Genomic DNA, 14,368 nt, shown 5'->3' with positions numbered 1-14,368 from the left:
CCCAAACCATATGAATTTGGTAAATGCAGATACTGTCAACAGAAATAACCCCGGGCCGGGGGAGCGGCTGGAGCCAGGGGCGCTCGGAGCTCCGAGCCAGCCCCCGCCGGCCCCGGCCCCGTTTCTGGTCTGACTGCTCCATCTCCTGGCGAGCTGGCACCGGGCGGAGACGGCACCGGGCTGCTCGCGTCCTGCCCGGACACCGGGACCGGGAACAGCGCCCGGGAACGGGGACAGCGCCCCGGGAATGGGAACGGCGCCCGGGGAACGGGAACGGCGCCCGGGAACGGGGACAGAGCCCCGGGAACGGGGACAGAGCCCGGGAACGGGAACGGCGCCCCGGGAACGGGGACAGCGCCCGGGAACGGGGACAGACCGCTATCCCGGGCTCTGTCCCCGCTATCCCGGGTTCTGTCTCCGCTATCCCGGGTTCTGTCTCCGCTATCCCCGGCTCTATCCCCGCTATTCCGGGTTCTATCCCCGCTATTCCGGGTTCTATCCCCGCTATCCCGGGCTGGATCCCCGCTATCCCGGGCTGGATCCCCGCTATCCCGGGTTCTATCCCCGCTATCCCGGGCTCTGTCCCCGCTATCCCGGGCTCTGTCCCCGCTATCCCGGGTTCTATCCCCGCTATCCCGGCCTCTGTCCCCGCTATCCCGGGGCAGCGGCCGCCGCCCCCGCGGGCACGGCCACGGCCACAGGAGGCGGTGCTGTGCGGGCACGGCCCTTCGGCTCCCTTCGGCACTCTCCGGCAGCGCTCGGCAGCCAATCGGCGCAGCGGGCGCCTTCCCGCCTCGCCCCGCTGTCGCGTGCCGTGCGGGCTCGGCGCTGAGGGCGCGGCGGGGCCGGGGCTGTGCCGGGCTCGGTCTGCGGCGGCGGCGGCGGCTCCGGCGGGGACAGAATCGTGCGGGGGCTCGGGGAGGGCGGCCTGCTGTCTCCAGGCGGGTAGGAGCAGTGTCCCCGCGCGGCCCGAGGGCAGGCGGAGGTAAGGCCGAGGCCGGGCGCGGCGCTGCTCGGGGGTTGTGGGCCCGCGGGCTGCTGGAGGCGGGCAGGGAGCCGCGCCGGGCCCGGGCCGGGGGCTGTGGGTGCGGAGGACGGGCAGGGCTGGGCCGCACGGAGCAGGCCGCGGCGCTGGCACGTGCTCTGGAGGAGGGGGCTGTGCTCCCGGTAGCGAACCGGGCTGGCCGAGTCTCCAGGGGAGCCTCAGAGCAGCGTCCCGAGGCCCGGGGTGGCGCGGGGCTGAGGCCGCAGCTCCTGCCGTGCTCTCCGGTCTCACAGACTCAGCAGCCTCGGCTTTGTGGGGGCCCGCGCCCGTCCCCGCAAACCTGACCGGAGGGCCTTGCCCACGCTCCCGTATGGAGGAGCGCTGTCAGCGTGGAAATCCCCGAGCAGAGAATCCTGCAGGGATGGGTGCGTTCTGCCGAGCCCGTTGAAATTAAAGCAGGACAAATGCTCTAGTGCTGCTCGTAGTATTTATTGGGATAAGGGTGGGAAGGAGAAGATAAAACACTAATGCTGCAGGTTGCTTGTTTTAGAAGATGACTGGAAGAGCTAGAGCCAGAGGAAGACCTCCCAGACAGACACCTCCTCCTCCTGCTGTAGGAGATGCACCTGTGAGTTGGTTTTCAGGATTGATTTGAGATTTGTACCTCACCTACTTCCTATTTTAATATCAGGCATATGTGTTATATGTTTTATGTATGTATGCATACATTCTGCTGGGTGTACAGTTAATATAGCTCTGTTTTATTAAGGGCATTTTATTAAGTTTCCAGTAACATGAAACTCTGAATTGTGGGATTGCTCATGGCTTAAGATTGCTGTTCTTCCAGCCCTGGCACTTTTTAGTGTTACTTATTCACTAGACACTAAAATTACAAAAGATGTTTTCATAGAATAAGTGGTCAGTTACTTGAGGTGTCAGAGGGACTGTAGAAAATGAGAAGCCCATAAATTTTAGTTAGAGCATGGAAAGGGGATTTGCATTAGCTATTAGTTAAACGAATAAGAAGTCAAAAAGCTTCCACACTCCAGTAATTTTGAGTTCCAGGTGTAGAACAGTAACTCTGCCGCTTAGTACAGGAAAGAAAGGGTTTAAACTAACATGTTTACCTAACATGACATACCTGAAGGGGTTTGAATGTCCCTAACTCGTGCTGTTTGTTCCCAGCAGTGGCCGGTCCAGCAGGGCGTGCCCGGCCCGCTGCGCGGCCGGCGGCAGCCGCAGCAGCACCCGCAGCACCTGCAGCAACTGCAGCACCCCCAGCAGCTGCAGCACCCGCAGCACCCCCAGCAGCTGCAGCAGCTGCAGCACCCCCAGCAGCTCCAGCAGCTGCAGCTGCAGCAGCTCCATGTTCCTCCAGCACAGCCCGAAGAGCCCGGGGGCCAGGGGCGCCTGCGCGGCTGTGAGAACCCCCTGCAGGAGAGGAGGCCTGAAGGTCAGCAGGGCTGGGAGATCCCGTGCCCACAAGGGCACCTGTTTTGGAGAGAATCCAATTAAGGCATCCTTTAGGCTGTCTTTGTCTTTTTTTTCCTTTTCAAAATGAGGTTTGTTACTAAGATTTGGAAGATGTTTGCTACATAGCAAAAGCTGAAACTTAACATTTTGTGATTACTCTTAAATTTGTCTTAATGCCTTTCGAGACTTAATTGCGTTATGTGTTTTTATTTGTTAATATATGATAGTATATGTGTTATTTATTACTTGATTGTGATTCTTGCCTTTGAAACAATAGGGTTGCAGGTTTCCTCAGGACTCCAGGATTTGTCTTTAAGAGATAGGGGTGGACGTCGCAGAGACTTCCATGACCTTGGGGTGAACACTCGGCAAGCCATGATGCATGTTCAAGAGTCCAAAACCGGTATGTTTAAATCAGACTCTAGCCATGTGAGCAATTGGAAATGAAAGAGTTTCCTTTATTTCTGCTCTCAGTTTCCCCTAAAGAGCCAAGTAAAAAAATCTTCAGAGTGTGTTAGATAAGAAGTTGTTGCTGGTAGCTGCAGAGGAGCATGGAGTGTTGTGCTGGCAGCTGAAGGCTCTACAGAAAGCTCCAGAGGGTGGATGAATGTCTGAGAGCATGGGGTAGAACAGATGAGGAGCACCACTGACCTCTAATCTTTGTCTGGCTGCTGTCTGAGCGCCGTTGAACGTGGTCACGTGGTAACCTTTTGTAACGTTACCACGTCTGCTCTCATTCCAGGCTTTTCAGGAAAAATGATCAAGCTGACCACCAACCACTTCCGGCTGACGTCGCGCCCGCAGTGGGCGCTGTACCAGTACCACGTTGGCTACAGCCCCGAGATGGAGGCGCGGCGCCTGCGCTCGGCCCTGCTCTTCCAGCACGAGGAGACCATTGGCAAGACCCACGCCTTTGATGGCTCTATACTGTTCCTGCCAAAGAAACTGGAGAACAAGGTACCCTACGAGAATGCTCTTCTGCTTTTTATCACGACTTGCAGCTTATTCTTGTTTCTTGCTGGCTAGGTGAAATTAGGGGGTTGATTCCCACAAGCAGTGTTTAGTTGGGATTGAGGATATCAGTATAAGCCAATTTGTACATGTACAGGAATTTGGTAATGAGCTTCTGGTTCCAGTGGTTAATTTCTGCAGGCTAGAATCATCCTCTGCACAGAAGTAATAGTACAGGCAGTATTTCTCCTTTCATTTCTTTTGTGCTTACATCTTTTCCTACCTTCTGTATTTTAGCACCCCACATAATTGAAAGGGTGTGTGTGTATATATATGTATATATGTATATGTATATTTCACAGTCCTAGTGGGAGATGGAATCCACATTTCAGTTAGTCTTGAATTATTGCTGGGAATAAAAATGGCTAAGTCCAGTTTGATATTACTGGAGCAAAATCCAGAGGCAGCACTGTTTGCTCTGGTTTTGTTAACCTCATTTCACTTTCTCAGGTTACTGAACTGTTCAGTAGGACTCGAAATGGGGAGGATGTGAAGATAACAGTCACACTCACTAATGAGTTGCCACCCACTTCACCTACTTGTCTGCAGTTTTACAACATCATTTTTAGAAGGTTTGCTGTACAAGTTATGTCTTTATACGAAGTTACTCTAAAAATATCTGAAGTAAGTTTTTCCATTCCGAGGAATAGGCTGCAACTAATAAGTATTATTAATGTAAATTTTTAAGCCTTTCTGGCTGCTGTTACCGTGGGGCCAGCCTCATTGCTAATACTGCAAAGTGCAGTTGTGTGTGTTTCTGGGCTGTGTTAGTGTGAAAGGAGTTCATGCTGTTGTAGGCAGTTACAACACCCCACCCTCCTTTGTGTCTGTGGGTTTGCCTCTTAAAGCAAATCACAGAGCAGGATATTGAACTGGAAATTTCCTCCTTTGTGACTGTAGTCTTTCCTCTTAACCTTGGTACATGGCTGTGTGGTTCACCTGAGATGTAGCCTGTTTGACTGCTACCTTCAGCTGCTTGGTGAAAGGTGGACTTGGACATGAACTTCTCACCTGATTATTGTTAATAAGTGTCCATGACCTTGATAAATTGAGTTTAATGAGAAGTTCATATTTTACATAGTCAGATGAACAATGAGTTTGTGCATAGGGATTGGACCATGCATGATGTGATGATGATAATAATAGTAATGATGCTAAAGGACATCCATTTTTCTATTTTCAGGCTTTTGAAGATGCTGAATTTGCAGCAGATTGGACGTAATTATTACAACCCCAGTGATCCAGTCAGCATCCCTAACCACAGGTTAGGCAGAAGCCCTTGGCTTTTGGAGGGGTGCTGGGGCAAGGGCTGCTGGCTGTCAGGGCTGTCCTGTTCCCTGCAGGATCCCTGCAGGGTGCTCCTGGCTGCTCTGGGCCTGCCCTACAAGTTGGTAGGCCTGAGTTTGCCTGGGGCCCCATCATGGGGCTGTGCTGCACTCCCTGCTGTTAACCTGACCTGTACAGCCTGGCTGATGGAAGGAACTGGGCAGTGTCCTGCTGGCTAAACTCCTGGTCTTTGTGTTCTCAAAGTGTCCTGAATGCCTGCACACTTTGTGAGATGCTTACCAGCGTGAAATGGATTTCTTAGCTGACTAAAGATACTACCTGTGAAATATTTTTGATTTCGTTAACCTTCAAGAGCTTGTTTATACTTGGATGATGGCTTCTTTGTGCCATCACTGCTCTCTGGTGTCTGTGCAAGTGAACAGGAATAAGGGGTGAGAATAGAGATGCTCTGAAGCACTCCAAGATTTTGTGTGTTCTCTTTTGCCAGGCTGATGGTGTGGCTGGGCTTCACCAGTTCCATCCTGCAGTATGAGGAGAACATCATGCTGTGTGCAGACGTGAGCCACAAGGTTCTCCGTGGGGAGACAGTGCTGGATACTATGCACAGCCTTCACTCCCAGGTTGGAGAGGAGAGATTTAGAGACACCTGTGCTAAAGAGCTGATTGGTTTGATTGTTCTCACAAAGTAAGTCTTCTTGGACTCTTGTTGTCTTGGAGAGCTGACTATGCTCCATGTCCTGAAGTAGGCAATAAAGCATCAGAAAGCCAAAAAATGCTGTCATTGTCCAGCTAGCAAATGGATCAGGGTGACAGCATTTGCAAAAGCAGGAAGTACACACTGGTTTTCTTTGGTTTTGTTACACTTAGCTTGTGGTAGAATTGAGAGCCTATTACAGTTGAAAGCTTGAGGTTATTACTTCTGAAAGGAGCAAAACTTCCAGCTTGCATGAGTACTGACAGTAACTTTGTCATCCCAGTGTATTTCTTTTCTATTTAAGATTTAAACAAAAAGTGATGAAATGTCTGTGTAGGTACAATAACAGAACATACAGAATTGATGACATCGACTGGGATAACAATCCAAAGAGTACCTTTAGAAAATCAGATGGTTCTGAGATGAGCTTTGTGGAGTACTACAAAAAGGTATGAAAATTCAACTGTGTGTTTTGTGCTTTAACTTGGAATGTTCAGTCATTGTTACAGGTTTACTTAGGATCCATGCATTTGTAATTCATAGTATTTTGAACAGATTTTTGTTTAAAGGACACTGTGTAATCTGAGGTCAGTAACTAACCTGCACAGCGTGGTTTGGTGGCAGTAGTCCATCCCAGGGAGTAGTTGGTCAGGCAGAAAGGCCAGGAGGGCTGCAGGGATGAACAAGGAGCTCTTGGGAAAGGAGGCACTGGGGAGATGTGAGCAGGGACAGGTGATGTGGGAGGAGTGCAGATACATTGTCACAGCGTGCAGAACTGGGCTTGGGAAAGCCAAAGCTCCCCTGGGTTGAGTGTGTCTGTCACAGCTTGGCCACTGAGGCCTCCCACTGTACTTGTCAGGTCTTCGTGCATACCAGCTTCAGTGGAAACAGGATGGAGCTTAAGGTTATGGGAAGGCTAAACTTCAGCAACTTCACTAGGCAGTCTTGTTTGATTCTTGTGATTTCTTAAATTGCTTTGTAGGGCAGGAATTTGTCCATTGCTGAACTGGAAGGAGCATCCCAATATTGAGTTAGATAGCCCAGATGGTAATGCCTCAACAAGGCACAGGCTTTGTTTCTGTTGTCTCTTACACATCAGTAGTTTGATGGCATCAGTTGAGAGAATAGTGCTTCCCTGCTTTGCCTTTTCTGGCAAAACCAGTTCTGAGATGTGCTGATTGAAAAAGGTTACTAGTTGCTTTTGGTTTTGTTTGTTTTAGGAGCAATACTTCTTTTCTAAAGTGAGCAGCATTATTCAGAAATGATGTTTGTTATGACTAAATTAACATGCAGTCTGTATTTCTGATACAGCAATATAACATAGAAATTAGTGATTGGATGCAGCCTGTCCTGATCAGCCAGATGAAGAGGAAGAGAGGGAACATCCAAGGATCTGTGGCTCTGATTCCAGAGCTGTGCTCCCTAACAGGTACTGTAGTATTTTTCCATATCCAAGCAGCTGTCAAACCATAATGCCTACTGAGGGAGGTATTCTGACAGCAGCTTTCTGCAGGGTTCAGAGTTGTTTGTACAAATGTGAGTTTAGAAACACATGTTATTGCTAAAAGATTGGATATTTAAATGGGACTGGAAAGTTTGAGGGGGTTTGTTGTTGCATAGTGTTTAGCTATGGTATCCAACATCAGCACTCTGATAACTTTTACAGTTTTGGTGGTAGAACTTCTGTTGAAAAGGAGCAATTTACTAGAAATTGATGATAATTTTGTAAGATACATAAATAGATGTTTTGCTCTGAGATACTCACTTTGCACTAGCAGTACCTGAACATGTCAGCACTGTTTGTTTTGATTTGAAAACAGAGCTGAAGAGCTGCAATGCCTTGTGTGGTTTCCTCTCAAGTGCAACAATTCAGGATTTTTTTTCTGTGCCAGTGGGGATGTATGTACAGGAAGCAACTGAAAACTTGGGCTGCTACTGCCACCACTTCCTGTGTCTGCAGGACACGTGTCACTTATCTGCACGAGCTGCAAGTTTAGTTTTTATAGCCTTTGATCTTAACTTGGACTCAGAAAAGGCTTTGCTGTTGGCAGGGCTGACTGACAAGATGCGCAACGATTTCAACATGATGAAGGACTTGGCCATCCACACGCGGCTGCCGCCTGAGCAGAGGCAGCGCGAGCTGGGGAGGCTTCTGAGCTACATCCAAAAGTATGGCACCCCAGTGTCCTCTGTGTCTGTCCTGGGAAAAATGTGTATAACAAACTTCTCACAGCGAAACTTCTGAAGTCTTACTAGTTTTAAATAAGTCAGCAGGAGCAAATTTCTCACGGTTTTCATTCAAATCTTGTTTTAAACAGAGATGACAATGTTCAGAAGGAGCTCCGAAACTGGGGTTTAAGCTTTGATTACAAATCAGTGTCCTTTACAGGAAGAGTTGTTCAAGGAGAAAAGATCTTTCAATCAGGAACCATGGTAAATAATAAATCAACTTCTAAAATCTTCTGGGTGTCTCACTGATGGAACAAGTTCTTAAGGCAGGAAAGAGTACTTTTTGGTTTATAAGTGAAGGATAAAGTGTGAAAATGTTATACACAGGTCTTTGTCCAAGCAGGAGAATTGCAATTTTCTTACGTTGTTCCCAAGCTGTGGTTAGAAACCCTTGAAGGCACTCCCATCACAATGGGGTCATCCTTGCAGAGCAGTCCTGGTCAGGTACACAGTCTGGGAGAGCAGGGATGTTTCTCATCCATTTCCATCTCTTAGAAAGGTACCAAGGCTTTTGGGTGACAAGCCACAAATTATTTCGGTTGGGTAGGTAGAACACAGGCAGTGTGTGCTCGCTCACAGGCAGGGTGACCCCTGTGAGCAGTGCAGATGTGGTGCAGTCACAGGCTGTGTCAAACACGAGCTGTTTGCTCTGCAGTTCGATTACAACCCCCAGTTTGCCGACTGGACCAAGGAGACGCGCGGCGTGCCCCTGATCCGCTCGGTGCCCATGGACAGCTGGCTGCTCATCTACACCCGCCGCAACTACGACGTGGCCAACACCCTGCTGCAGAGCCTCTTCAAGGTCACCCCGTCCATGGGCATCCGCATAAACAGGCCCAACATGTGAGTGTCCTCCTGAGCCGAGGGAAACATCCTCACCGTCCTGGGCTGCGTGAGGGGAGGGCGTAGTGTGTCCCACAGCCGATGTCTGCGGGATTGGGATTAAAGCAGAGTTCTGGGAGGGCGTAGTGTGTCCCACAGCCGATGTCTGCGGGATTGGGATTAAAGCAATCTTCAGTATGCAGATTGTTCCGTTTTCTCTAGTGATTGACTTTCCTTAGCCATACTTTTGTTTCTGAGAGCTTTTCATATGCCAAAACTAAGAAGTATCAGACAGACAGTCATTGAGCAAACCCTTCTCTAAGGAGTATTTTCTGCTGACTTAGGATGTATTCTGATTCTGATCTGTTCTCCTTGCAAGTATCCTCCCTTGAGTACCTGTACTTGCTTTTAATTTTGAATTTCATTGTGTTTGGAAGCCTAAGTTTGGAGGTGATTCCTTTTAATCTGCAGATGTGTGAAAGTGGTTTGTTAATAGGTGTAAATGTGACATTTCATACACTGTTGATGCGTAGTGAGCTTATGTGCTATTGCTAAAGTTTCAATAGCTGTTAGTGGTTGTTTTTCTGTAAGCATTTTCTCTCTTTCTTTTCAGGATTGAAGTAGATGATAGAACAGAAGCATATTTAAGGGTCTTACAGCAAAGGGTGACCCCTGACATAGACATAGTATGTATTTGAATCCATCATTTCAAATCCTGTTTATCTCTGTAACTGGTTTAGTGGGATTTGCTCTCGGAAATGCAGCTCTGGGCTCCTGAGAATCCACTACTGAGAATCCTGCCCTCCTGGGCAGACCTAACACTGAGCATGGGTATCCTTCTGGATAAGAGCCTTTGGTTCTGAACTACAGACACTGACACTTGGCAGCTCTTTCTTTCACTGTGAACATTTGAATATTTCTCTAGAGCATAAACACTTTTTCCTAAAGAACTGTTTAAGTGCTGTATAACTCTGAGAATGCAGCTGCTTACAGAGCTCCTTTTTTCTTCACAGGTAGTTTGTATCTTGTCTAGTTCCCGGAAGGATAAGTACGATGCCATCAAGAAGTACCTGTGCACAGACTGCCCCATCCCCAGCCAGTGTGTGCTGGCTCGCACTCTGAGCAAACCGCAGACGATCATGACCGTGGCAACCAAAATTGCCTTGCAGATGAACTGCAAAATGGGAGGAGAGCTCTGGAGCGTGGAGATCCCCGTGAGTACTTCCTTATCAGTGGTAACTCCTCTTTGGTAGGCTTTGTTCAGAAAGCAAGCCCTGTATGCACCGTGGCTGGTGCTGTGGTTGCTTTGCAGCTGAAGCAGGTGATGATTGTGGGCATTGATTGTTACCATGACACCGTCTCTGGGAAGCAGTCCATCGCCGGCTTCGTCGCCAGCCTGAATCCAGCAGTCACACGGTAAGAGCAGGCTGCCTAAGGTAAGAAAAACCTTTCCTTTGACTGAACAACAGCTTCAGTGTGATGGTCCATCAGGAAAATTCAAAATTGGTTTGCTGTAATGGTTAATATGAAATGTATTGTGAATTTTTCCCACTTGAAGGAGTGGCCTTGTCCCACATTGCTTGGAGAGAGGGGTCGAGTGGTGGAGACATGGCTGAGATGAATAGAGAGCATCAGGGTGACAGGGTCTTTCCCCTTTTGAGTTGATTGGTGTGAAAGGCTTTTCTTGGCTGAGAAGAATTTTAAGTCGTGCTATGACACTTTTACCACAGGGGGGGATATTCTCATAGAACCTCAGCTCTTCCTTGGCTGCATTGACCCACAAGACCCATAAAGACTAAGTGGTCATGGACATTTTATAAATAACTTCATTGCAGTAAGCCTGGGAAGTGCTTTGAAGGTCTCTTTCATTTTGTTCTTCACAGGTGGTTCTCCCGCTGCGTTGTTCAAAGTCGTGGGCAAGAACTTGTGGATGGAATCAAAACCTGCTTGCAAAGTAAGGGAAGGAGGGGAAAGGAGTTCTGCTCTTGTGGAGCCAGATCTAAGAACTTAGAATTCAGCTTCCTCAAAACCCTCCTCTCCTGCTGGCCTGAGGGGAGGCTTTACCAGCCTGCACTTGGATGACAGCAGATTAAACATTCCCTTACAAATACTGCTGAAAACCAATAGCATCTTGTGTAAATCTTTCACTGATTCCCACATTCCTTTGCAATAATTAAAAAGTGAGCAGTGCACTTCCAAGAATGCTTTAAGGGAGTCTGATGTCAAGGAGGGCTCACAGTTCCTGCTGTGAGAGAGGCCAGCAGAGCAGGTGTGTCCTTGGGTCCTTCCTGTTTGTGGGTGCACAGGCAAACCAGAGCTCTTCTTCCAGGTATGTTTGTGTGGCACGATGCTGACCCATTTCAGGTTACTGAAGGATTGAGGACCTTACTTTTCCAACTTGCTGCTGTTTTTCTAGGAATAAAAATCCATTTTTTCTTTTGGAATGAATTGACATTGCAGCTAATGGCTTTTACTCTTGTTTTTTTAAGCTGCTCTGAGGAACTGGTCTAAATGGAATAAGGGTTTGCCCTCTCGTATTTTTGTGTATCGTGATGGTGTTGGAGATGGACAGCTCAATACTTTGGTTAATTATGAAGTGCCTCAGTTTCTGGATTGCTTGAAGAGTATTGGTACTGACTACAGGTAAATCTGCTTCTACCAACCCTCTTCTTTCCACTGCCAGAGGAATAAACACTGGGATACAGAACGAGGCTGTGGATGGAGACTGTGTTGTCTTTCCATCCTGATTTCACCTGAGCTCAGATAACTGCTTTTCTGATGATTTACATGATTCAGATACTTGGCTTACAATAGGAACATTCTTAGTACCTGCACCACATGACTGCCATACGTGTGTGCACATCCACTCTTGGGGCATTCTTGGTGGAAGTGACAATTTACTTTTTCCCCACTGCTTGGTCATAGCCTGACTGTTACGTGTCTGCTAAGGCCATTTTTTTTTCTTTCCACTTCTTAAAGGAAGTTGTCCAGTCACTTATATTTTCAACATTCTGCTTTGAAACTTACCAACTGCAGTGACTTAATCTGCTCTGAAAAATAAAAATATTTCCTTGTGCTGCAGACAATCAGAGAAATTGAAGCACTCAGTTGTTCTGTTTAGCTTTGTTAATGGCTTTACCAGAAATACTGTTTAGACACAGTGTTTTATATAGGAAACAAGGGGGTAGAGAGTAGAAATCCAGTTTTTAGTTAGAAGATCCCTTTTTGATCCATTTTCTTCTCTGTGAAGTTAAAGGAAAGTTGGATTGGTGAAAAATAATGTGAATTTTGTGTCTCAACTAAAAATCTAAAGTTGTGAACAATGTCTTATTTCATCTGAATCAGTAAAGACTTACATGTGAAATTAATGCCTGGGAACTCCAGTGAATCTTCTCCTGAAATAGTCCTAGTGCAGTTTTCTGGGAGAGTATTGTTTTTTCCCTTTTCCTTTCTTTTAGCCCGAGACTCACTGTGATTGTGGTGAAGAAACGAGTGGGTGCCAGGTTCTTTGCAGAGATTGGGGGAGGACTCAAAAACCCACCCCCTGGGACTGTTGTTGATACAGTGGTGACCAGACCAGAGTGGTGAGTTCCTGCAGAGGTAACTTACTGCTCCTGCCAGCAGCCTGGTCAGAAAGGAGATACATCCTGCAGTACATGGACTGTAGCATCAAGTGTAGAAATACTTCTCAGGCTTGTGTGGCTCAGGGGCTGGGGAAAATGAGCACTGCAAGCTAAGTGCATGTGCAGGGTTGTTACCAGGAGGAAAATGGGACAGAACAAATCGTTAAGGTAGTTACGGTCTCAAGACCTGCTCCACAGAATGAGATTATTCAGTTCCTCCGGGTCCCTGGCCTGTCAGACACAGAGGCAGCTGCTGTGGCCAGGCCCAGGCCTCCTCTGGGGTGTGCTCAGTAAGCACAAAGTGGCTGCAGGGACACGAGGCAGCTGCCTGGGAGCTGGGTGTTTGTGGGGCACACGGCTTTCAGTGGCAGCGGGGCCCTGCTGTCCCTGCAGGTACGATTTCTTCGTGGTGAGCCAGACGGTGAAGAACGGCTGCGTGGCCCCCACCCACTACAACGTGATCTACGACACCAGCCAGCTGAAACCCGACCACGTGCAGCGCCTGACCTACAAGCTGTGCCACATGTACTACAACTGGTCGGTGAGTGCTCCCTGGCAGGCACAGCCTGCAGCCAGTGCAGCAGGCCCTGAAACACCCCTGCAGCTCCACGAAGCCCTTCACCCGCAGCGGCTTGAGGGCTGCACGGGTCATGGTTACCTGGCCTCTCTGAAGATTACTGCAGTCTGTATGCTCCCTAGGGTACACTTGTTGAGTATTGTTCCCAAATTCTGTGTCAGAAGCAAAGTTGAAATAATTGCTTACCTGCAGAAGTATCTGTTCCTTTATGGAGGTGGAAGTGTGTTGCTGCATTGCCTTGAGGCCTCTGCTGCACAGCCAGCTCGGCTCGTGCCCGAGGTGTGCTTCAGCTTTGTCACTTCAGCAGCCACAAACAGCAGACACGACTGAGCCCCTGTCCCCCCTTGTGCAGGGCCCAGCACTGAATGTGAGCTTGAGAAAGAGGTGTCAGCAGGGCACTGCAGTTGGGAAGTTTGGGGGTTTACTGCATCTGTTCTTCTGTCGTGTTGGGTGTGTGTAAAGTTGTTTCCACAAATCATAAACAACAGGGAATGCAAATTTCACAAGTATGCAGATTTCAGAGGTCCAGGGGTCTTTGTTACAGTGACTGCATGCTTATTTAAATTACCTGAAAATAATTGCCTTTTTATCTTTTTTCCCCTTTCTGCAGGGTATTATCAGAGTACCTGCTCCTTGCCAGTATGCTCATAAATTGGCTTTCCTTGTGGGTCAGAGTATTCACAGAGAACCAAACCTGATGCTTTCAGACAGACTGTACTACCTTTGAAACTGAGCTACCAGCCAAGCAGAAGAGAGTAGCTCCTCTCCAGGGAATGTGGAATTGTCTGGGCTTTTGGTTTAGTTTTGGTTTTTCGTAAGAGACGTGCACAGGATATGTGCAGTTGTGGAAATTATTTTATTCTCATGGTACCAAGGAAAAGCTTGAGATTTGCATTTTGAACAGGTGTCTGCTTGCTAGAATAACTACACAAATTTTTATGGTTTTTGGTACTTATTTACTGAAGTTTTTCTCAAATTCTTCTCAAAGGTTTATTGGTTGTTAATTTACATTTTGAGAATTACAGAATTACTTCTTGCATGGGAGATGGAGTTATGCAGACCAGAATCCAAACTCTTCCACTAGTATTTACCCTTCTGATTTTCAAAATGCTTCAATACTGTTGATTCCTTGTTTTTCTTGGTTAAAATGAGGGCCACATTTGTCTCCTGAACTGTTGCACACCTTAGGAGGTGACCAGATGCTCTTGGTTCCCACGGCTTTGTTCGAAGGCGACGCAGAGCCTTGCGGGGCTCGCGCAGTTCGTCGGGAGGATGTGCAGAGCAGCCACAAGCTGCGGTGCTGCCGTGGCTCTCCCTGGGGCAGCGAGGGCTCTGCAGGCTCAGGGGCTGCTGTGTGCCAGCCCTGGCTCAGCTGCAGGGCTGGGCCCGGGCTCAGGCGTGTCCTGGCCCTGCTGCTCCGTGTCACTCGGGCTCGGACAGAGCCGAGCTGCTGGGCTGGTGCAGCGTAACACAACTGGGAAATGCCACTGCAGCAGGATGTCAGTGCACTGCCACGCTTGGGGTTTTTGGTTGGGAGTTGCAAGCAGCGGGAAGCAGCCCCGCTTTGTTCACGTCTGAGGTTTTCGTTGGTCACTGTTCTGCAGCCCATTTTGTGAAACTAGCAGCAGGTGTGGGGAGGGAGGTTGATTTCAGAATTTTGCAGTAGC

At 48.4% G+C, this 14,368-nt stretch overlaps 1 protein-coding gene across 2 annotated transcripts; it reads left to right on the top strand.

Moving 5' to 3' along the window:
• The first annotated feature begins 923 nt into the window (after positions 1-923).
• PIWIL1 (piwi like RNA-mediated gene silencing 1) lies at positions 924-13,428 on the top strand. Of its 2 annotated transcripts, XM_041410277.1 has the most exons (22): positions 924-985; positions 1,536-1,613; positions 2,174-2,232; positions 2,350-2,438; positions 2,736-2,861; positions 3,201-3,415; positions 3,920-4,041; positions 4,653-4,733; positions 5,244-5,441; positions 5,788-5,899; positions 6,762-6,879; positions 7,502-7,619; positions 7,769-7,883; positions 8,335-8,522; positions 9,115-9,187; positions 9,515-9,715; positions 9,814-9,917; positions 10,385-10,455; positions 10,991-11,144; positions 11,960-12,085; positions 12,518-12,665; positions 13,312-13,428. In XM_041410277.1, exons 2-22 carry the CDS (start codon positions 1,539-1,541, stop codon positions 13,426-13,428), a joined length of 2,610 nt encoding a protein of 869 aa, XP_041266211.1. In that variant the 5' UTR covers positions 924-985; positions 1,536-1,538. The 2 variants fall into 2 exon arrangements, with proteins under 2 accessions (XP_041266211.1, XP_041266212.1); XM_041410278.1 differs by lacking the exon at positions 924-985 and having other exon boundaries at positions 1,539-1,607; positions 2,174-2,223; positions 2,341-2,438.
• The last annotated feature ends 940 nt before the right edge of the window (positions 13,429-14,368 follow it).

The sequence above is a fragment of the Onychostruthus taczanowskii genome, unplaced genomic scaffold, assembly GCF_017590055.1.
Source record: "Onychostruthus taczanowskii isolate IOZ18803 unplaced genomic scaffold, ASM1759005v1 scaffold32, whole genome shotgun sequence".
In the NCBI taxonomy this organism is placed as follows: Eukaryota; Metazoa; Chordata; class Aves; order Passeriformes; family Passeridae; genus Onychostruthus; species Onychostruthus taczanowskii.
This window is presented reverse-complemented; position numbering and strand designations above follow the sequence as displayed.

Excerpts from the sequence above, each read along its gene's own strand:
- PIWIL1 (XM_041410277.1), top strand. The coding sequence starts at position 1,539 with ATGACTGGAAGAGCTAGAGCCAGAGGAAGACCTCCCAGACAGACACCT. Across the intron at positions 1,614-2,173 it reads CTGCTGTAGGAGATGCACCT|TGGCCGGTCCAGCAGGGCGT; the intron begins GTGAGTTGGTTT and ends TGTTCCCAGCAG. Across the intron at positions 6,880-7,501 it reads AGAGCTGTGCTCCCTAACAG|GGCTGACTGACAAGATGCGC; the intron begins GTACTGTAGTAT and ends TGCTGTTGGCAG.